This window comes from Daphnia pulex, chromosome 9 (genome assembly GCF_021134715.1).
Source record: "Daphnia pulex isolate KAP4 chromosome 9, ASM2113471v1".
Classification (NCBI taxonomy): Eukaryota; Metazoa; Arthropoda; class Branchiopoda; order Diplostraca; family Daphniidae; genus Daphnia; species Daphnia pulex.
The window spans coordinates 1,742,828-1,764,471 of record NC_060025.1 but is presented as its reverse complement, the minus strand read 5'-3'; the positions used below and the strand labels follow the sequence as shown (position 1 = coordinate 1,764,471).

General features: G+C 41.8%; 4 protein-coding genes and 1 long non-coding RNA gene across 7 annotated transcripts; 1 reads left to right on the top strand and 4 right to left on the bottom strand.

Moving 5' to 3' along the window:
• Positions 1–481: 481 nt before the first annotated feature.
• On the bottom strand, positions 482–2,582 carry LOC124202299 (rhodopsin-like). Of its 2 annotated transcripts, XM_046598618.1 has the most exons (3): positions 2,170–2,582; positions 1,715–1,964; positions 482–1,462 (listed from the first exon to the last, which is right to left on the bottom strand). In XM_046598618.1, the coding sequence occupies exons 1-3, from the start codon at positions 2,454–2,456 to the stop codon at positions 650–652; spliced, it is 1,350 nt and encodes a 449-aa protein (XP_046454574.1). In that variant the 5' UTR covers positions 2,457–2,582; the 3' UTR covers positions 482–649. The 2 variants fall into 2 exon arrangements, with proteins under 2 accessions (XP_046454574.1, XP_046454573.1); XM_046598617.1 differs by having other exon boundaries at positions 482–1,964; positions 2,170–2,581.
• A 2,300-nt stretch (positions 2,583–4,882) lies between these two features.
• Positions 4,883–5,584, top strand: LOC124202301. The gene is made up of 3 exons (XR_006878033.1): positions 4,883–5,009; positions 5,090–5,222; positions 5,304–5,584. It is a non-coding gene; the product is annotated as an uncharacterized LOC124202301 (long non-coding RNA).
• Positions 5,585–6,825: 1,241 nt separating this feature from the next.
• Positions 6,826–12,419, bottom strand: LOC124202298 (rhodopsin-like). 2 transcript variants are annotated; one of them, XM_046598616.1, is made up of 4 exons: positions 12,273–12,419; positions 10,490–10,538; positions 8,985–9,291; positions 6,826–8,786 (listed from the first exon to the last, which is right to left on the bottom strand). In XM_046598616.1, exons 3-4 carry the CDS (start codon positions 9,284–9,286, stop codon positions 7,376–7,378), a joined length of 1,713 nt encoding a protein of 570 aa, XP_046454572.1. In that variant the 5' UTR covers positions 9,287–9,291; positions 10,490–10,538; positions 12,273–12,419; the 3' UTR covers positions 6,826–7,375. The 2 variants fall into 2 exon arrangements, with proteins under 2 accessions (XP_046454572.1, XP_046454571.1); XM_046598615.1 differs by lacking the exon at positions 12,273–12,419 and adding an exon at positions 10,969–11,190.
• Positions 12,420–16,043: 3,624 nt separating this feature from the next.
• On the bottom strand, positions 16,044–18,682 carry LOC124202297 (methyl farnesoate epoxidase-like). Its single transcript, XM_046598614.1, has 7 exons — positions 18,485–18,682; positions 17,340–18,007; positions 17,146–17,257; positions 16,887–17,064; positions 16,689–16,806; positions 16,408–16,555; positions 16,044–16,303 (listed from the first exon to the last, which is right to left on the bottom strand). Exons 1-7 carry the CDS (start codon positions 18,564–18,566, stop codon positions 16,122–16,124), a joined length of 1,488 nt encoding a protein of 495 aa, XP_046454570.1. The 5' UTR covers positions 18,567–18,682; the 3' UTR covers positions 16,044–16,121.
• Positions 18,683–19,990: 1,308 nt separating this feature from the next.
• On the bottom strand, positions 19,991–21,373 carry LOC124202296. Its single transcript, XM_046598613.1, has 5 exons — positions 21,260–21,373; positions 20,952–21,147; positions 20,781–20,852; positions 20,482–20,678; positions 19,991–20,379 (listed from the first exon to the last, which is right to left on the bottom strand). The coding sequence occupies exons 1-5, from the start codon at positions 21,290–21,292 to the stop codon at positions 20,245–20,247; spliced, it is 633 nt and encodes a 210-aa protein (XP_046454569.1). The 5' UTR covers positions 21,293–21,373; the 3' UTR covers positions 19,991–20,244.
• Positions 21,374–21,644: the final 271 nt, after the last annotated feature.

Here is a 21,644-nt window from a genome sequence, read left to right as displayed (position 1 = left end):
GAATTCAGTTCGTATAATAACATTTTTTTTAGGGTTTGAATTGCTCTGAAACTCTCTGTACGTCAATCCAAACTTCGTAATTGCCCCATTAGGAATGCCAATAAGGTCTATATCTCTCTCCCATTAATAATTACATTTACGTTCAACAAAAAAAAAAGATTTCATCTTTCCGATTTGATGAGCCAAACACTTGCTGGTTGAGTCAAGTAGCCGATGTTTCAAATGACGTCACATATCACAGGGAAAGTGGCGCTAATCATTCGAGGAAATCCTTATACTGTTCTGCTCCGCTCAAAGAGCAATCAATATTCCAACAGAAGTGGTACGAGGAATCGGGGGCCGGAACTCGGATGGTTGTCTCTCTAAATTAGAACCTCTGGGAATCCTCAAGCAGAAAAAGGACGTGGAACGTAATAATTATTAGAGTGCTCTCAACTATACCAGCCAACGCTCTGTCTCAAACTTTCTATTATGTGCATAATCTATGCACAACTTAGTGTGTATTGCACAGCAGGCTGCGTCATTTTGTAATTCAATCAATTGTATTTACATTTTCTCCAAATGATTTGCGAATCAATTTTTTGGGGTTTAACATATGACATGGATATGTAATTATATAAGATTTAGGGTTGGGTTTTTATTAAAATTTTCAATGAGCTCCGACGACTACCAAAGTCGACGGTCCACAACATTCGCTGTGGAATTCGGCATTGCGAACTTTGTACTTGAACTGACGGAATAAATGATGATCCGCTTGGTGAGTCTGCTGACTATTCCGCCGGATGGATGGATGCCGGCCCATTGTGGTAGCGGCGCTAGGTCTTCGACAGTTGGATGTTTTATTATTAAAGCTCGTTTCGTGCTGCTGGACGTCGTGTAGGGATAGTTCGCGGAAAGTGCGCAACATCCGGCGCTGGCCATTATCGGCGCCAGTTGTAGCAACAGCCGAAGCTGCGGACGAATTCATCCGCGTGCAATTGTGCGGCTCGCAGATACGCAGAGCGCAACAAGCGCTAGTCGGATAAACCGTCATTCCGCGCGACTGGTAGCTGCTGTTGCCGGGCATTCCGCCTGGCCAACTTTTGCTGCTGCACTTGGACATTCCGCCACTGTGGTTGTGCGGCCGGATGTCGGAGCCGATTTTCAGATTCCGGGAACCGCACACATTGGACAGGTAATTCTTGAGAGATGTCCGGAAGTGCGGATGAGAAAATCCGTAGACCAGCGGATCCAAAACCACGGCCGTTTTGGCGAAATAGGCCGGAATGGCCGTGGCCATTGGAGATAGTTGGTAATCTTTGGAGCCGAATTGTCCGATGAGCGTCACGATGGCGTAGGGCGTCCAGGCCGTCAGGTAAACGAGGATGAGCGTGACAACAATTTGGGCCGTCCTGATTTCCGTCTGACGTCGCAATTTGCGCAAGACGCTGTTCTGTGAATTGATGCAGATCATCTGGCGGGCCTGCGACATGACCGACGACATGATTCGACCGTAACTGACAAAGATGACTAACAAGGGAAGGAAGAATCCGGCGGAAAGGAGAAGGACGTAATACGCCCGATTGGACACTGTCCGTGTCTTGTAATCCCAGGAGCAGGTCGTCAAAAGCCCTTCCGGCACGTAGGACGACCAGCCGAACAAAGGCATCGACACAAGAACGGCGCAGTGCAACCATATGAAACAGCAGGCCTTTTTGGCCTGCGATCGGCTCACCTTAAAGCGACTGCTGGCCACACCGATGACTAGACACCGTTCGCAAGCGATGGCGCTGAACGTTAAAATGGAGACCAGTCCGAAGCAAGTGATGCCCATGGCGTAGAGTTTGCAGCCCAGACGACCGAACGCCCAGCGGCCGTTGAAATTCGAATAGGCGGCCATAGAGTGAAGGATCGACGACAACATGTCGCTGAACGCCAAATTGATGATGAACGTATTAACTGGAGGTGATCGGAGTCGTTTGAATCTTGAAACATTTAAAAACACGAATTAAATTGGAGAGATTAGAAGAAGCTGGGCTAATCTTTTATTATAAATGTAATAAATTAAAAGGAAATAGTCAGCCATTGATAGGTAAGGGCCAGTAAAGGCGGCAAATATACAAGATCCGTCGCCCAAGGAAAGCCGGGAAACTTCAAAGGGAAATAGATAAAAAGATAATTGAATTATACCTGGAAAAGATGAAGAGGACCATTCCATTGGCAACAAGCCCGAAGATGCCGATGATTGAGACAATCAAGCCCATAACGACGAATGCGTTTGCGGGGAAATTCTCAATGAGAATCAGCTGTTCTTGGCTCCAAAATGGATCGTCATCATCGCCCTCCACCAGCAAAGTGGATTCATTAGGATGGATTCCGCTCGTGTTTCGATCGAGAACTTGCATCAGCCAATCGACTGCTGCTTCCATCATCAGTTTTTCCGCTTCACCAACTCTTCGATCGCTACTGAAATTCATCGCCACGACGACGGTGACTGTTGAAGCAACAGTCTTTGATGCAACATGCGCTCAAACGGCGCCAGCGTCTTCTTCTTCTATTCCAACTTATCGGTCCAACTCGATCGACTTTGACGTACGTCAACGAAGCGCGGTCCAACATGAAAATAATGAGACAAGTTTTACACGAAACTACGATTAGTTTCTGAGAAACGATAATGCTAATTCCGGTTTATGCAAATGCCGAGTTTACTCCATTCGACGTAATCGACGCATTTTATTTTTAGATTTTTTCCCTTACACAGGATCGATCCTCATTTCAATTTCTGCCCGTCTCTTCCGCCACATCGGAACCATCAGGCAATGGCGCCTGTCATCAAAATAATCAAATACGGCGGCAGCAGCAGCCTTTAAATCAATTATAGATCTCGTGATAGCGTCTAGAGAGCAGTTTTAAAAGAGGAAATGCAGCGTACATAGCAGCTACCCTCGAGTGTCTAATGCTCGCTCTCTAATCAATGCAATATAGTACATCAAACATATGCACTGAAAAATGCTGGATAATTCAAAAAACGGAGAGAGAGAGAGACCTGACGATGGGAAAAGATTAGATTAGAACGACATTTTGTTTGATCAACTCCTTTTTTTGTTGTTTTTCCAGCAAACATCGTTTGTCGACGAGTTTTGATTCAATTTGATTTTGCATTTACCCCCATGCGCCGCAAATAGAAAAACAGTTTCCGCAAGCTCTTATTTACTTTTATTACCTTTGTGCATAATTTAAAAATGAATAAAACATTTCGCGAGAAAATGTACAATATACCAATACCGCAGGGGCTTCCCCTCTAAACATTTTCAATGAATAGAAATTTTAAAAAATCGAATCCATCAAATCGATCAATGTTAAAATGACAATTTTGATTAGCAAAAATAAATAATTAAAATAACTTACCGGATGAAGGCGAATGCTCATGTGTGGCCGATTGACCATGGACACGGGAACAGACTGGAATGAGCCGCCACTTTATATATTTCGTTGCTCTTGCCCGCCGTGCAATTCCTGATCGATTTCGCTGTCAAAACGGGGCTGGAGGCGACTAGACGGGGGGTAGATTTCTTTGGCCGACAAAGAGAGAGACCGGCTGCGCAATGCTACTGGATGTGTTTCAAGACATGCGCCAGCATCCATCCCGATCCGCGTAATAGTCACGCTCCATTCCATTCACAGGCATTGGGTTTTTTCCTTTGCTGGCTGCTGCTGGCCGATTTCAATCTCGGCTGTGTGTATACTTCGCTTTGCTTCTGCAGACGAGGCAGGTTCGCGAGGTCTTTGTAGTCCGCTCCTTCTAGCACTGTATGTCTCGTACACAAAACAAAAATGGCTACGACGGATCGGTGGGCGTTTTGCCATTCGCCTCAAAGGCATTTTTCGGTGGCAATTCTTATACTTAAAGAAAGAAAGAAAGAAAAAAAGAAACTCATTTTCTTTTGTGCGGGACAATGGCTATAGTAGGATCTGAGATTAGTTCTCAGCTGGTTAATACCAAACATTTGTCTTGGTATTCCGACCTGCTGGGCTGGCAGATGTCGGATAGACATTGCTCTGTTATATTAAGGGCTCCTAGCAACGTGTTGGATGCTGGAAGGAGAAAAAAGGAAACCTAAAGTGGAAACAAAATAAATATTTATTTATTGGTTCGTCCTTGTCAGAACGAGAGACTCAATCTTTTTACGTTATTTTGAAAAATAAATAAATAAATAATAATAATCTTGAAGTGTCGTATCGAATATGCGCACCTTTATCGATTTTTTTTTTCTTTTTCAAGGTTTTGAAATGTAACCAAGCGCTACGGAAAAATCCTGACATCTACAGGAGAATGTCATAGATAGTACGTAGCCGTCAAATTAGTAAGTAAGCCTCTCGTTAAATCCACCTATCGGGTGATAAATAAATCCGTCAAAACATGACAGGTAGAAAATCTCTTTTGGACGAACGAAAAAATAAAAAATCCTGACAGGGATTATCATCCAACTTATCTCCATTTAATTCTACTAAATAAATCCTTTGTTGGCTATCATCAACACAGAGCAAATAATAATTTTTAAAAAATGTGACAACCGCCAAAGTGTTTTTATAATCATTCGATTACGTAATCCCACCCAAAATCAACAACGACGCAGCGTTTTTTTTCCCAAATGTCCAAAATCGCGCTCAATTTCGTTTGTCTTTAATCAAACGAAAGATGAAACGGTCCATCAAACTGCTGCAGTCGTAGTAAACACACTGTCTGGGCTGTTATGTTGTTGTCGAACGGATCCCGCGTGCTTTATCGCTTCTGAATCCTTCTGCGCTGCCGGCAGCGTAATAATACGTTTGAATGTGTGATAACAAGCACAGCAGAACACTCTGCTTGCACAGAGCTTTCATGTTGCGACACACAAGAATATGTGCGTAGCTACAAAAGAAATTGGCGCCGGCAGCAGCGACGATGATAAGAAAAAAAAATGTATAAATTCAAATTGCCAAGTGTTAACCTCTCCATTCTAGTGCTGTGTTCTCTCTTACAAAAGAAGGTACTACTCATACTTAATTTTTTTTTCTGGAATTTAATTGGAATTTGATTTCTTTTTATTCTTTTTTTTTAAATTTGTAGAAATGAAATTTGGTGGAATTTTGTTGGTTTTGGCCGTCGTAATTGTCGGCGCTTTGGCTCAGTCGCCGTTGGGAACTTGTCCGGAAAGTGACGGCCAGCTAACGGTTTACTTGCCCGACTCACAAAACTGCGAGTAATAATTCTATTTAATTAATAATACAGGGTATTTTAACTTCAAATAACTACATATAAACATTGCGACAAACAAAATTAGGTTGTTTTACATTTGCTCCGGCGGCATTCCATGGCAACAGTCCTGCTCACCTGGGCTTCACTGGAACAGATCCGTCAATACGTGCGATTATCCAGAAAGCGCCAACTGTCCCAACGCCTGATGATTTCCTGGAATTCATTGCCGTTAATTTCAATTATATTCTCCGCTGCTGTTGATCCACGCCCTTTATTGTTTTCACATTGCAGTTTTCAGTCAGAAGCTATTAGCGCTAATGGCTAATTATTTTTTAGCTCAATAAAATATACATGCAAAATCCCCGGCGTATCTGTAACGGCCTTATATTCCGCGCTCCTATATTGCATAAGAGATGTAAGTTAATAACCAGTAGCCTATCCTGAAAAGGGCTGCTAATTTTTCCCTGTTGTTGAATATTTATTTTTCTCGAGGCTTTTCCTTAAGGACCAGGTAGAAATTAAACGGAAAAAATGTCTCCTAGACTGTTTGATTAAAACGGCTTCTCGTTGAAATGCCACAAATCGATATCGCTTTACCGTTATTTGGCACGACCATCTCCGCCAAAGGTTTCAATTATAAACGTACTCTCTGTATGTATTCATGTCTTTTGTTGTATACCGTCCAAGACGGATCATGTTACATTTGCTCGCATTTGTTCTTCCTACATTAATTATAGGATGGTCTGTTTTTGCCCATGCCAAAATCAAAAATCTTTTAATCATTATTGTACAGATAACAACGTGGGAATTGTCAGAGTAACCTTTATGCCGGCACACAATAAACGATCCGCTAACGAGTTATCCGAGTCCGTTTGGTGGGCGCTTCTTAAGTTGCACCAAAAGTCAAATCAATATGTATATTAGGGCCTCTTGATGATGATTTCAAACACGAGGGGGGGGGCACAGAGTGACAGAGGCCATTCATTAATGAACCGTTGTCATGCCGACTTTAACATGGAAGCCAAAATGGAGTCTATAAACAAAAGCCACAAGGGTAGTAGTGTACGTCGTAGTAGTAATTAGTTAGTTAGCAACTAACATCCATTTTTGCGGGGTGCGATATGGATGATTCTTCCTTCGTCTGTTTACACGTGCCTGATGCCTGCGTCATCGGATGGCCTATAAATGTCGAGCTATGATTATTAAACTTTTATTGTATGTTACACATATCCAGTCGTCTGTATCTCTCTTTTGTTGTTGATCAATAATAACTCTTGATATGGGAATGGATACTCTTGCATTAGTGCTATCGAAAAAGCTATATTTAGGACGACGGGAACGAGTGCTATAGATGGCCACCGGCCAGGAGACTCCCATGTTTCGTCGCTGACAGATTATCTTGTGGTGATGGATGTCCATTTAGACGATCGTTATATGGTAGAACGTTCAGCCGAGAATCCATTAGCAGCCTTGGAGGTGGATGATTTATTGATTGAATGTCTTTCTATGGACAATACGCTGAATTTTTATGGTTTTGAAAAATAAAAGAAATTCTAACGGAAGTTAGGGTACACGAACAAGAGGATTAATCAAATAGAACGACAAACTGATTTCTCTCGTTATATTGAGCAACAGAGTATGTTATGTAAGTAAACAATGCTTTCTATCGTCAATTGTTTGAAAGGATTTACCCCCCACGCGTGTGTAAATATCAATGGAATGACAAATTTAAATACAGTAAATAAGATGGTTAAATGAATAATCGATACGGTAGTTTCCTATAACAGTCTGCGTGTCGACTGAATTCTTTGAGAAATTCCAAATAAATATGCAAGGAGAAGATATGATGATATTCCACCAATTATTAAGAAAAAACTGCAAGACATTTTTATAATCACAAACTTGTGATATGCAAATTTTCAAAAATACCGACACGTGTAGCAATAAAAAAAATATGAGCCCATTATTCACAGTAATTCTCTGAACGTTAATTGGAAAAAGGTCACAATAAATATTTTGTTAAATTCCAATATTAATCAGGTAACAATCCCTCAAAAAAATTTACACGCACGTCAAACAATTTCCTATTTTGAAAAAAACATCACGAATGTTTGCTGATTGGCTGGTTAAAAAATCTGGAAAAATCAAAAACTAAAACTAAATATTGCTTGGCTGGGCTTCAACCGTAATCTGTGACAGAGTCGAAAGTCCAGCACATTCGCTGTGGAACTCGGCGTTGCGCACTTTGTACTTGAAATTATTAACGGAGGCGTAGACTTGGCGGTTATTAACGACTTTACGATGCTTTGCGTCATCTGCTGGGCTCGTCTTGTTGGCCTTGTGTTGAGTGTCGGCGCCGGGAATGCTGGGAATGAGGGCCACGCAATTATTGGTGCTCATTTCTAAATCGCCAACGTTCGGTGGCGATCTGTTGGCGTAGTGGACCGTCTTGACGTTGGCCGATTCGACCGATAAATCGCGAAACGTCCTCAACATCCGCCGTTGATTGTTGGATTTATCGCCGTGCACTCCTTGTAATGTCCGGCAACAGGCGCTGGCCGTCGGGTAGACGGTCATTCCGCGGGACTGGTAACTGCTGCCAAAAGAATTGCGGTTAGCTCGACGGCCAGTCGGCCAACTTTTACTGTTTAATTCTCCTTGGTTTGGCAAGGCAACCCCGTCGCGATTGTAACGGACGCTGGAACTCTTGGCCTTCTTGTTGTTGTGAGCCACGTCGGCCAAATTGGCCATGAAATGTCTCAGCGAATTGCGGAAGTGCGGATGAGAGAATCCGTAGACCAGCGGATCCAGAACCACGGCCGTTTTGGCGAAATAGGCCGGAATGGCGGTGGCCATGGGAGACAAGTGGGAATCCTCCGAGCCGAATTGTCCGATGAGCGTCACGATGGCGTAGGGTGTCCAGGCCGTCAGGTAAACGAGGATGAGCGTGACAACAATTTGGGCCGTCCTGATTTCCGTCTGACGTCGGAGTTTACGGAAGGCGCTGTTCTGTGAATTGATGCAGACCATTTGACGGGCGTGCCACACGACCGAGGCCATAATTCGCCCGTAACTGGCGCAAATGAGCATCAAAGGTAGCAGGAAACCGGTGGTGAGGAGTAGGATGTAATAGGCCCGGTTGGCCGCCGTCTTGGTCGTGTAATCCCACGAGCAGCTGGTCAGCATTCCTTCCGGCACGTAGGACGACCAACCGAAAAAAGGCATCGACACAAGAATGGCGCAGTGCAGCCAAATTAAGGCGCACACTTTTTGAGCCTGAGTTCGGCTGACTTTCCAATGTCCATCGGCCAGGCCGACGGCTGATCTAGTAGCTGGACCGGCGATGACCAGACACCGTTCGCAGGCGATGGCGCTGAACGTCAGGATCGAAACGAAGCCGAAAAATCCAACACCCATAGCGTAGAGTTCGCAGCCCAGCCGACCGAACGCCCAGCGGCCGTTGAAATTGGAATAGGCGGCCATCGAGTGAAGGATCGACGCCGACATGTCGCTGAACGCTAAATTGATGATGAACGTATTGGCCGGTGGCGATCGGAGTCGTTTGAATCTTTGAATGAAACGGTGAAAACGAATTAATTGGAGATTAGAAATGATTTGACGAGGGGAGAAGAAGCTGCCTGATATTTAATTACAATCAATTGAAATGAAGTAAAGCGGCCAGCAGGAATGGCAAATAACATCCGGAGCGCAAAGAGCCGGAAGCAACTTCAAAGGGAAGTAAAGAGAAAAGGTAATTGAATTATACCTGGAAAAGATGAAGAGTACCATTCCATTGGCAACAAGCCCAAAAATTCCGATGATTGAGACAATCAAGCCCATGACGACGAATGCGTTTGCGGGGAAATTTTCAATCAGAATCAGCTGTTCTTTGCTCCAAAACGGATCGTCACCGTCTGATACATCACCAGTCGATACCAGCAAAGTGGACTCATTCGGTTCGATGCCGATCACGTTACGATTCACCGAATTTTGCCAGTCGGTTTCATCCGCCACGACATGATGATCCATCGCGATTTGACTGCCATTGTCGCTCCTGTTGGGATTCATCCCGTCTGCAACAAGAAAATAAAACCTGCTGTATATATTCCATATTGAATGCCAAAATCAAAGGAACACTATTCAAATATTTGAATACAAGGAAATTACAGGTTCCTATTGGAGAACTGGCAGTAACTTGCCAGTAACTTGTACACACAAGAATCTCAAAAGTTTGGGAGCATCGGTTAAATTTATCGTCGAGTCATTCATTTTGGCTGTGCACATACACAACAAATTTTGGAGGCCTTTTTTGAGGGGGTTATTTCCTGCCAGACAGCAGTCGTGATTTGATTTCCAGGGAGTTCTCTATCCATCTCTTTCTGTTCCCTTTCATCGGTAGATTTCAGCCTCCAGGGTATTTTGATCAAACGAACGGAAGGAAAAAAAGGGGAAATACCACAGCATCATCACCCAAAAAAGTCTACACACGAATAAAGTATTGTAGCAGACAGACAGGAACTTTGGCAGATAATAATAATAGAACTGGTAGTAAAGGAAAGCTCCTGATAATGCCGGCTGGAATTGGTGAATGGGTTTCGTCCATAAATGGCGGGTCTGAGATCCTATACTTTCGTCCCATGTTTAAATCGAACCATGTTAGCCTGTCTATTGATTGAATAGGCAGATTTTATACATCTCTTTTCTTTCTTGTTCACTTGTTCCTGTCAACAAGATGTCCTTTTTTTTCCTGAAGCATGTGACACGATGGGAAATGTCTCATCTGTTTACACGCAATGATCGCCATGAACTGTTCACTCGGGACACACACACGAATATAATTCGCACAGATGTTCTTCAAAATGAATAAACCAGAACTTGTGTGCATCCTCCTGTCTCTATATGGGATTTAGATGTGTGTGTACACATAGTCCTTTTCAGGCTATGAATCCGATCGATATTAGATAGATACGTCAGATAATCGATCTCGTCGCATTAGACGAGAAAATCAATTCTAATAATACCACAAAAACAAATTCTCGGCGACCCTGTTCTACTGGCTTCTAATCTAACGAAATTACAAGCCTATAACAAGAATTTATTTCCTTTTTTCATAACATACGACGGTATTAGATTAATCCGGCTAAGCCCCTTCAGGCTCTACGTCTGTGGTGGACGCTCTTCGCGGTTTCTTGATAGGGTATTACGAAAATTGCGTGAATTAGGTCCTGACCCACATTTCAAGTTTTAGTATATTAAAATAAAAGGACTTACCCGTTGGGCAGTAGCTTTGCTGTAGTGAAATTCGAGTTTGTCGGTCCTCCTGCAGAGATTAAGTGGCTCTTTATTAGCAGTCCACGAGCAGTCGACATGTGTGCTTTGAACTGCCGGCATCGTGAGTCGAGATGCACGCGGCCATTGAATGATTACAGCACTTGACTACAGCACAGAATAATTGATGTGCTATATAGAGATTCAGGGGGCTGCTATACGTGGGATTTCAATATCGGGAGATACCAGTCTGTAAACGCCATTCACTCGACGAATAATCTTGTGATCTAGAGGCCAATTGACGTACAAGCACCACGTCAATACGAGACTCAACTCTTCACGTGAATTTCAAAGGTGGAAGTCGATATACGTGAAAGCAAGTTCGAATATTGGATTCATTCAAAAAGTAAAGAGTCTATCTGTAAATTGGCGTGGGTGTTTGAGAAAAAAATTACGTCACTGTCGAGGAATAAGTTTGGCACCTTTCGACAAAGTTGTCCCGACACAAATGGGTCCTCATGTTCAAAAGTCTTTTTCAAATGACACCAGGAAAAATGTTATCCTAGTGAACCTTTTGATACACTGAGTCTATACGTGACTAAAATCTTCTTTGAATATTAACTTTAAGCAAATTTTAACGTGGACGTGATCAGCATCAGACACCCACACAGTTTAAGCCACCAAAAGCCACTGAAAAACAAAAATGTTTGTTGAAAATGGCGGCCATCTTTCTTTTTCGTTTCTAGGAGGAAGGGTTTGATTTTTTTCAAAAAAAGGAGGGGCTCATTAAAATCGGAGGTTGGGACGGCGGCCATCTTTTTTTCCGTTTCTAGGGGAGGAAGGGTTTGGTTTTTTCTCCTTTTGTGTGAAAAAGGAAATGGCGCCAGATCCGGTGGCCATTTTTGTTCGACCTTGGCCGTAGGCACCATAAGTCGGAATGGAAAAAAATCCAGCGTTGACATTATCGGCGGATGGCCGGAATAAAATAGTCTATCAATCCTTCTATTTATAGAATCTTGTTGTTAAAAGAAATGAGCTTTCTGACAGATCATCGAGCTCTACAAGTGACTTCAAACGCGTCGCGAAATGGAGATTCGACCTAAACAAACACGTCTCGTTTTACTGTACATCAGAGTAGCCCAAATTAGGATATTACATCAAAGGACTTGTGTGTACATTGCAGACATGCAGCAGCCCAATATTAAGTAAATCGTATCCACGTTACACAGAAACTGTTGTATGTTACATTTCCTATTTGTTTTCGGGAGAGAGAAAAGCAATTTGAGGCGGATATAGCTGACGGATACAAGAATAATAAAAACAGGATCGACGACGATGTACAACATTTAAAAGAATACACGTATGCTCTTGTTATATTGTGTACGTCCTTTTGCTGTTGTTCAAGGCTAGTAGCCAACTGGCGTCGTTTCAAATCATTTCATGAGGAAGCTCGTGATACACACAGACTATATATTGCTGAATAATCCGATGAATTTGGGAAATTCATCGAAAATTCAACTCATAAAATAAACATTTCCATGTGCGTTTACATATTATACAAATCGTACGTGCTGTTTTATGAATTGCCACGCTCCCAAATCTGATGGGAAATGGTTATCGCGTGACCCGGAAAAATATCTACATACGGCACGTTCTCCATTTCTACCTGTTCCATATAGCTAACCCTCATTATTCAACGAATGCGGAAGCATGCAGCAATACTTGACAGATGGTTTTGATCTCGGCCATAGCGGCAAATGTATAATATCAATGGCCATGCTTTTACCTGGGTTATTCAGCAGCGCACTGGAACTCGATAGGCGAAATTGGATTGGCACTTTTGAATATGTAGAGACGGCTGATTTGTATTATACCCAAAAAGTTCCTTTTTGTGTCGGCGCTCCTGTGTCCTGCCGCGGCTCCTAGAAGCAGTCGAGTGAATGCTCCGAGTCTAGACCGATGCTCCTAACTCCCCTTGATATGCTGCCTATTCTGTAGCCGCTATACACACACGTCTTTAGATAGTTGAGCGTGTCGTTCGTCCTCCTGTAGCTAAACACGTAGTCACCACCCTGTGCGGTATTTAAAGGGCATGCGCCTAAAGCTCCTGCAAGAGACGATAGAGAGTTGTATAATATCTACACTCTGTAGAGATCCTTTGGACGATGAAGCTGCATCAGCGCAGATGGGAGCAGCACTCGACGATGGCTCCACTGTCGATATAATCTCTCTCTCTCGAGAGAGAGAAATATGTGTGTGCCAGCAACAAACTTTTCTTTTTCTTCTTAAACGTCTCCATTTATTAAGATCGATTAGGCAAATACGTTTACACTCAGGCAGATGCTGGATCTTTTCCCTTGAAACTTTAGTTGATGATGATTGATCAGCGAATGTATATTTCAAAAGTACAAAATCGATACTATAGGCTTATAGTGTGGGGCTTACAGAGAAAAGCAAACAAGTATATATAAATCCCAGGGTAATATAATATCTTATGGGCACTGGGAAAAAAAAGACAGATTCATCTCTATATCTTTTTCTGCTTGATACAACAATATCTAATTGTGCATCGGTATACAATTTCCTGCGCAAGTATAATATGTATATATACGTTAATATCGTCGTCTTGGTATATTATAAGGCCTAGATATAGAATAACGCGTCCTTTTGTCACGAATCAATAATAACGGGCCCACCAGATCCTTGACTGCCACTATATGACAAATAATAAGAGCGAATAAGATATCTATAATTCGTGGTACAGCGAAGCTATAATTGGACAACTTTTCCCCGGGTTCCGAGAGTGCAGCATCAGGTGGTGCGTGAATGAATAGGCCCTGACAAAATATGATTACGTCACGAAGGATGAAATACCAGTAATAATTTATTTTGATATATAGCCTATCCAATTATTATATAAGAGTAGGGCCCACTTTCGCAAAGTAGATCGCCCAAAAAATTGTACAAGTGCAATCGCACAAAAGAGACGACCGGAAGCGTATATAGTGCCCATCCAATTTCGTTGAAAAAGTTGGCGAAACTGAACGACATCAAGGATATGTATGAGACTATAAATATAAACCTCCGTGTCGCCCCCCCGTTCGTAGAATAAACTGCGTTAAAGCGGGGGACCAGCAGCATCAGGCTCCAGTGAAAAACGTTTTCCAAGAATTTATATAACATCAATTTGAAATTTGATAAAAAGGAACAATATAAAAGAAACTCCGCAACAGGAATACAAGGCGATTTTTATCATATAAGTGGGAATTCAACTGAGTTCACTATAATTATTAGCATTCGTATTATTTTTAACCCGTATTATCTTTTCAACTGTTGTTCACAAATGTAGCTATACTAGGTTTATGCAAATCGGCACAAAAGGAGAGGACGATATAAGGAATAATGTGCAAGTTATTTATTATGCGTTGTCCGTGAAAAAGCGATCGGCTCGAAAACTCTGGGGTTTTGCACTGGTGCAGCTGACTTTCCAGGAAGATTTGTATCAAAGAAAACAAGTCAGCCGATATAGTATATACATGGGAAAGATTATACTCGCGACTGTGTATAACAATCCAGCGCAGGGCGCGCTCATCACGAGATGGAAATTGGAATATATCCAGCACGAGTGGCCACCACGACGACAGAGTCCAATAAGTTTTCATTCCACGAAAGGTCCTTATTGTCTTTCTATAATTCACAATAACAGCGACTTGTGAGAGATGTTTCCGTTGAACTCGAAATTTCCCATTTGTCCGTCGTCCTCGCTATTCAAATGATCTATAAGGCTATATTACATTAAGAGCTATAGATATTTTTTATACGTACATATATATGTGTTCAATCAATGTTGCGATCTATATCTACTGTTCGCCAGCGCTGCATGTTACATTCAAGTTCTTCTGTTGCTGACAGACAAGCTGACAGGTTGCTAGGTCACGCCCAAAATACGTCTGGCCCGTTTTTATACATCTCTATTTGAAATAATGCAATTTCCCACAAATACGTTTACATGTACTTTTTGACGTGACACAGTAAAAAGGAACCTGGACTTAGTAGGCCTATAGCTCCCTATAGTTTATAGGCTTCCTTCCTTCCTCTTTCTAGTTAATATCCTTTCACTTTGATCATTACGGAGTGTAGTCCAGCCGCTGTATACTCTGTGTGGCCTGTTTTTTTTTTCTCGCCATTCTAAAAAAGGAAGGAAAAGGGGGAAACAAGTCTCAAATGTACTCATCTCTCTTCTGCGCTGTGTAGGCTTGTTTCTCTCATGTCTAAAACGAATCCAATACATATAGTCGCTCCTTTCTTTTTTTCTTCGCCCGGAATTAAAAGAAGAACAACACAAAATCGATTGGAGCCGCACGGAATCAAGAAGATAGAGCTCTAGATATGTGTGCGGATTTTTCTTATCTTCTTTCTTCTTCATCCGCCACCGTATATATAAGAAAGAATTACAAGCCCTTTTTATTATTTTCATAACGTACCCTGTATAGTCCCCCGGATACGGACGAGTTCATGTGTGATAGGACTCTATATAGGCCTATTTATCTCGATGTGGATGGCGTCTGTCTGTCTGTCGCCACGGTGATTTTATTTACCCTGAAACGAAAATGAAAAAATATAAAAATCAAATTGGGTTACAAAAGAAATTGAGTTTGACTTATATGTTATAGGTAGATGTAGTACGCTTGGTCGGTCGATCATGTGTGTATAGACACTAGCTATGTCAAACAAAAAGTCTCTGCTGCTGCGTATATATATGACAAATGTATGTCGGACATGCCCTTCTGGCGTCTCTGCGGATCAATCGCGCAATATGTCTATAGGACGGAAATAACATCTTTTTATTGGTCCAAATGTATACATGACGTCGCCCAGCGGTAAATATCAATAAAGCACAGCCTGCTGTGTCGAGAACAGTACTATACTCTACATTTTTAGCGAATACTTAGCATATGTAGTACGGTATAGCACAATATTGATTTTGAAAATCAGGATTATTTCGCGCCGCATCATTTGATCCTTTCAAAAAATTCGTCTGCTTTTTTAAAAGAGGGTCTATCTGGCTGGCCATAATATTAAGCTCTATACAGAGACAAGAGTAAAAAAGGATATAAATCTCGGCACATGTCGTGAAAAAAAGATCCTGAAGAATCCTTGATGAAACGTCACATAATGTCTATATTATCTGTACAGCTATTTGATTCCCTTTGATCAAAGCGTATGGCGCAGCGGACCAGACGACCGTTTTCATTCCGAAACTATGCGTGCTGTCTCTCATTTTCCACAAGAGGAACGAAAGTAAAGAAAAATCTAAAAAAGTAAAAAAGAACTAAATTATATTACATATAATTACGAGAGACTTTAGATTTTCTCCTTTTTTTTAAAATACACTTTTTCCTCTGGATTATTTATTTAGTTCCATCACAACACCAACGTCCTTTGAAGCTTTTTTTTTCAAAAAATGCCAAGATAATTCAAAGCGACATGCAAAGCTAATTGCGTCACATGGCAGCAGCAGTCGCCGTTCATCCACGAAAAGAATATGAGGACCTTCTTTATTAATCCTTTGCGTATAATTTTTGATTCATCTCGGCATTTATGTATAGTTTATATAATAAGGTATATAATGTGTTCAAGTTCTTGGGGTAACTATGGCTTCGAATCCGTCGTAGCTCAGCGTGAGTCCGTTCTTGGGTTTCAGAGTCGGCAGCGGACGGTCTGGTAGCGGATGAAACTCAAAGACTTTCAACAAAGACGTCGTGAAAAGGAAATAAGTATTTCTGGCCAGCGGTTCACCTAGACACGCCCGTTTACCTATAAATGACAAAAGCAAACAAAAAAAGCTTTCTATATAGTGCTGTTGCTGGAAAATTCTTTTATAAAAAACGGCCATCAGCAGAGAGAGAGTCTTTATATACCGGCGCTGAAAGGTAAAAGATGGTCGGTTTTGATCAATTTTCTGCCGTCAGGACTCAAATGTCTTTCGGGGCGGAAGCTTTCGGGATCTTGCCAAAAGCTTTCGTCGTCATGGTGAACGGTAAACAGATTCACCGTCACTATACTGCCCTGTAGAGACAAAGTTTTGATATATAGATTTGTTTGAGAAACATACATCAACTGTTATAGACAAATATCCCAGCTAGAGCTTATATAAGTGTCTTAAAAAATAGGTACAACAGTCTAGACGACTTTATAATACCCGAGGAATGGAATAACCCCCTAGTTGGGTGTCTCGCAAAGCTTTGTGAGCAACCGCTAATGGAGTGATGTTGCTAAGGCGTTGGGCTTCCATCAGAGCGGCTTCAGTATAAGGTAAACTTGTAATACACAACAAAAGGAAATTACGTAAAGGTGCGTTATTGTTATATGCAATCGATTAATTCGATTAGAATCACACCTGGGTCGGTGGGCCAATTGAGGCAGTGAATCGCCGCACACTTGGTCCAATTCCGTTTGAATTTGGCGCTGAATGTCGGGGTTGTGTAACAGATACAAAAGGGCGAACCCGATGGATCCGCTAGTCGTTTCCGCTCCGGCGATAAAGAAATCGATGATGACACCAATCAATTGATTTTCTACACACACAAGTTTTTAATAGTCCACATCTAAACGTTCAAGTTCACTTTTTTTTTTGGAAAATGCGGATTATTATTTACCGTGGAACGAAGACTCAGTGGATTGACGTTTGCTCATTTCCTGGAGATAAACGTCAATAAAATCTCTGGGATGATCCTCGGAACGATCCTTGGCATGTTCCCGAATCCTTTCCTGAAATTAAAAATCAAAAAAGTTTTGATTGGATATCGAACCCCCTCAGTCAATAACTTGACTGAATTGACTATATTATTACCCGGATGAAATCCTGGAGTGGAGTAAACAGGTCGTTGCGCAAGCCCAGCAATTTCCTGGTCAAGGACGGAAAGTAGCGCAGGCAAAAGTCCGGCAGGGGGATATTTGCCCGGGTGAAATCGGCGCTCCTGACAAAGTTGTCGACAATGTCGAGCAAATGAGCCAATCTTGTGTCGTCCCTCCTGAACCGCTCGCCGCCCACAAGGGCCCACAAAATGTTGATCAAAGACAAGTTGAACAGGCCTTTCAAGTCCACCGATCCGTGGGCCAATTGATGGGCTCTTATCTCCTGCGTCAGGTCCTCGATCTCTTCACGGATGAGACCCTCCGACGACGTCCGCCCGAACCCCAAATCCCTCAGATGGCGCAGAGCGAATCTGCGCTGCTCCAGCCACTCGGGCCCGTCGTTGTGGATGACTCCGAGTCGCTGGCCGAATGTCCGCTCCCTTCTGGCCGCATTGCTCGGCCGTCCGGCCAAATCCTCGTTGTAGAGTGCCTCCCTAACAGCCTGGTATCCGCAAACGGAAATGAATGGCTGACTGGGCCCCAGATAGAAGCCGGCGACTGGACCGTAATGATCCGACAGCTTCTTCAGCGCCAAATGCGGATACTCCGGGTCCAGTTTCGAGAGGAACGGGATGTAACCAACCAATGGCAATCCTCTCGGTCCTTATTTGAATTAAAAAATTAAATTAAATTAAAGTCTTTGATTAGTCGTCAGAAGAGAAATCATAAGATATAATGAGCAACGAAGAAGAAGTGGAATATATAAAGTCTGGGAGCCTATCACAAAAGTTCTTCAACTTGTGTCGAGTTCCTGATATAAATTCATTATACAACCTACCAAACATATATACACGTTGGCGTGTATGCTTATATAACTCAAGTTGCTTACATTCATCGCTGTCTAGATTTCTGATTCCAAACGGCCAACAACTTTTTAATAATATATAAGGTGTGTCTGTATACCCTCCCGGCTGTGAAAAATAATGAGATCAGACATTTGACATTTGTAAAGTTACACACACATATGGGAAGAAACTCGGTAGTACAACTATGACAATTGGTACAGAACCAGACAAAAAGTTGCTGTTATTTATTAATGTTGCTTATTGCCATTGAGTAGGCGGGTGGAAATAAAAATACCTGGCGGGAAATTCGAAGGCCGGATGGAAGCTTTGATGAGCAGTGCGAAAAGAACTAAGAGTACCAGAACTTCGGTAATCATTTTCCCGAACTACAACAATATATATGTTGTTCTTTTTTTTTTTCTTTTAAGAAAGAATTCGGTGCTGGGATGTTGTCTGGTTGTCTACCCTGGAACGACTGACTCTTTCAGCCCATATAGGCTGTGTGTTGTCAGAGAGCAATATCGTTTTACAACTTTCAAGTGTTACACATACATAAAGAGGGATCGATATATGACCAAACACGTTCAGAATTCGTTAGACAAGGAAAGAGGGTTGGGCTTCTTCTCGAATTCGAACTCCCCCCCCCATCAGAGTTTATTTTTCTTTTAAAAGTTCGCTTCGACCTTGTAAACTAGGATCGAATTTCCTATATTTATTGAGTCTGAGATTTTTCCGAGTTCCTTTTTTGGTGGGGGGGTCTCTTTGTAGTAGTTTGACTAGTTCCCGCTTTGATGAAAGAAAATGGACGACAATAATATGTAAGGAGAATGGCATTGTGTGTTTCTTTTATCTGCCGGCCGAGTTCTATCGGCGGAACATTTCTCGGGAATTCTCTTCATCGAATCGGGTCTCGTCGACTGATTATCGGGAATCTTGAATCTGACGCATTCTTCCACCAAACTGTGAGCTGAAGTCTCCGCTCCCGTTCGTCGGAATGTTTTGGACCTTTCTGTCGAGTGACTAATTTCGCTCGTAGATGGCAGCACGTCATTCTTCCGGCCGGAATGGTCCGATTTGTTTATTTTCCCGGGAATTTTTTGTTGAATCAAATGTTGATTGAAATCTAGAACCGCGTTTTTAGAGCGAACGTCTAGGGAATTCCCCTTCTTCTTTTGGCAAAAATAAACAAATCTGGTATGTTGCCATCAGCGACAGGTTTCTGATTAGTCGGTAGACGGATGGCAGTTTTTTACTTTGTTATGTAAAATGACACCTGAACTTCGTCTGAATAAGATAACCAGTTTGACGGCATTTGAAGATTATTTGATGCAGCCATTTGGTTACAGTGTAACTGGTACTAATTCAAGAAAGTCAATTAAATGCATGTACAACATTTTCTTTCTTTTTTCTCGTCCAACTCTCTTTGGGAGATGGAATTCCAGGTGAAAATTACAGTCGGTGAACAAAAAAAAACCCAAAAAGAGCAATGATTGCATTTAGGAAAATAACATCTGTCTGAAAAGTTAAATAGTACAGACAAAGTATCGAGGTACAAAAACAGGACTGATCTGCAGTGGTGAGCTATATTTAATGAACCCTGTTTACAACAACATGCAGTTTCTGCCAACTGCATGGCCCAGGAATAATCGCACTCCGTACTCCGCAACGAGTTATATAATAAACGCCACTGCGTTTTTTTTTTCTCAGCGTTCAAAATCCGCTGAACGTAGACGAAATTCGTTTTATTAAAAGATGTATCGACGACAAGTCGAAAAAACAAGGTAAATATAGGCTAATACGCTTTTTGATGTTGCAGTTCTTCAAATCAATGTATTCTTTTTACTTTTAAATAAACTACATGGACATCATTAAATGCGCCAGCGTAAAATCAATCCAGATTAGCCCGTCACCCGTCACACCAACGACAATATAGATAAATCGCTGATTGTGTTCTTAATATGATTATTTATATAGTGTACGGCCAACGAAGCTATACATTATGCATATAGGCCAGCCTGTCGTGTACTTGCAGCATGCTTGTAGTACGTCGAGTGATTAAAACGAGGATGACCAACTGCATTTCACCTTAGCAGTGGCCGAAGTTGCAATCGCCACCATTTGTACAGGTTTAAGTTCAGTCGTCGTGAAAGGTGCTGAGAACGAAGGAAATACATCAGCAGCGCCGGATTTCTGTCGTACAAATTAAATGAAAAATTGCCAAAATGTGAACTGGGACTAGGAGCTTGAACTTGAATTATTAACAATTTGACACGAAAGCAGACGGATTATTACCATGTAGACACCAACAGCACCACCAGTGGACAATTCAGTACAAGTTATTTTCACTCTGGAATAAAGCAACTTGTTTGGCGCGATTGACACCGTAGCGACTTGGGCACCAGCAGAAGAAAATTGGATAGTGATAGTTCCAGACACGGCAGTTGACGACTTCATGCATTTGCTAAGGGTGCTGGCCATAAACAGGCAATCTTTTGGAGGAATTATATTACAAATCAATATAACTCTGGTGCAATTAATATCTATTTAAAAAACAAAAAAAAAACAACAGCAGTCCTTTATACTTTATATACCTGTACTTGCTGGGGTAATGGAAATGTCCTCATTTCGAGCTGCTCTCTCCGTTAGGGCTGATTTGGAGTCGCCTTTAGATTTAGAAAGACAAAATTATGGGATACAATTTAAAATAACCAAAATTGAGTTACGACAAAAATGGCTATAATGTGTTTCGGTTATTAATTTACCTGAAAACAATAATCCGGATTGAGGATGAATTTCACCTTGTACTGTTGGGATCCAAATCGGAGCCCCATAGGGATTGTAATAACTATAAAGTGGTGGGGAAAACATTTGCTTGGATTGGCGAACGACTCCATGAGGAAGAGATGCTAGTTCCTCTTCAACTGCATTGACGATGAGACAGGAAACCGTCGCCAAAACCTAACATTTGTTATTAACAGAAAAATACGCAATAAATTCGCACATGGTCAATTTATTAAACAAAACTCAACATTAACATGATATAATAAACAGAAAGAAAATATAAACTTACCCAAAGCAAAGAAACTGGAGTAGAATAAGCCATTATTGCTGCAAAGTCAGGTGGATGTTTACTGAAATGATATGCGTTGCGTTTATATAGCTCCCGCGAGAAGGGCAAAACTTCGCTTGGGGGACTTGCAGGCTTGCATATTTATTTAAAAAATAAAAATAAAAATAAAATAAAATAAATTTTGAACAAAAAGGAGCATTTTGTCGCATTTTGTTCGTCGGCGATTTAGTTCTTCCTTATAAAACTCTGTCTCACCTTCAGCTGGAAATGTCAGACTATGCAATTAAAAATCCGGTTCGTTTGAACTCGCCAATTAAAATAGAAGGGAGTTGCATGGTATCCTGTGAGCTGTGACCTTGGCTGTGACTTGACGATCCTTATATAT

Bases quoted from the DNA above. Each gene is read 5' to 3' on its own strand.
- LOC124202298 (XM_046598616.1), bottom strand. From the start codon at position 9,286: ATGAATCCCAACAGGAGCGACAATGGCAGTCAAATCGCGATGGATCAT. The intron at 8,787-8,984 runs GTATAATTCAAT...TTTCATTCAAAG, and splicing joins GTACTCTTCATCTTTTCCAG to ATTCAAACGACTCCGATCGC.
- LOC124202296 (XM_046598613.1), bottom strand. From the start codon at position 21,292: ATGGCTTATTCTACTCCAGTTTCTTTGCTTTGG. The intron at 21,148-21,259 runs GTAAGTTTATAT...AACAAATGTTAG, and splicing joins CTCCAGTTTCTTTGCTTTGG to GTTTTGGCGACGGTTTCCTG. The intron at 20,853-20,951 runs GTAAATTAATAA...CTAAATCTAAAG, and splicing joins ATCCGGATTATTGTTTTCAG to GCGACTCCAAATCAGCCCTA.
- LOC124202299 (XM_046598617.1), bottom strand. From the start codon at position 2,456: ATGAATTTCAGTAGCGATCGAAGAGTTGGTGAAGCGGAAAAACTGATG. The intron at 1,965-2,169 runs GTATAATTCAAT...AAATGTTTCAAG, and splicing joins GTCCTCTTCATCTTTTCCAG to ATTCAAACGACTCCGATCAC.
- LOC124202297 (XM_046598614.1), bottom strand. From the start codon at position 18,566: ATGATTACCGAAGTTCTGGTACTCTTAGTTCTTTTCGCACTGCTCATC. The intron at 18,008-18,484 runs GTATTTTTATTT...AATTCAAATAAG, and splicing joins GCCTTCGAATTTCCCGCCAG to GACCGAGAGGATTGCCATTG. The intron at 16,556-16,688 runs GTATTATAAAGT...TTGTCTCTACAG, and splicing joins GGGGTTATTCCATTCCTCGG to GGCAGTATAGTGACGGTGAA.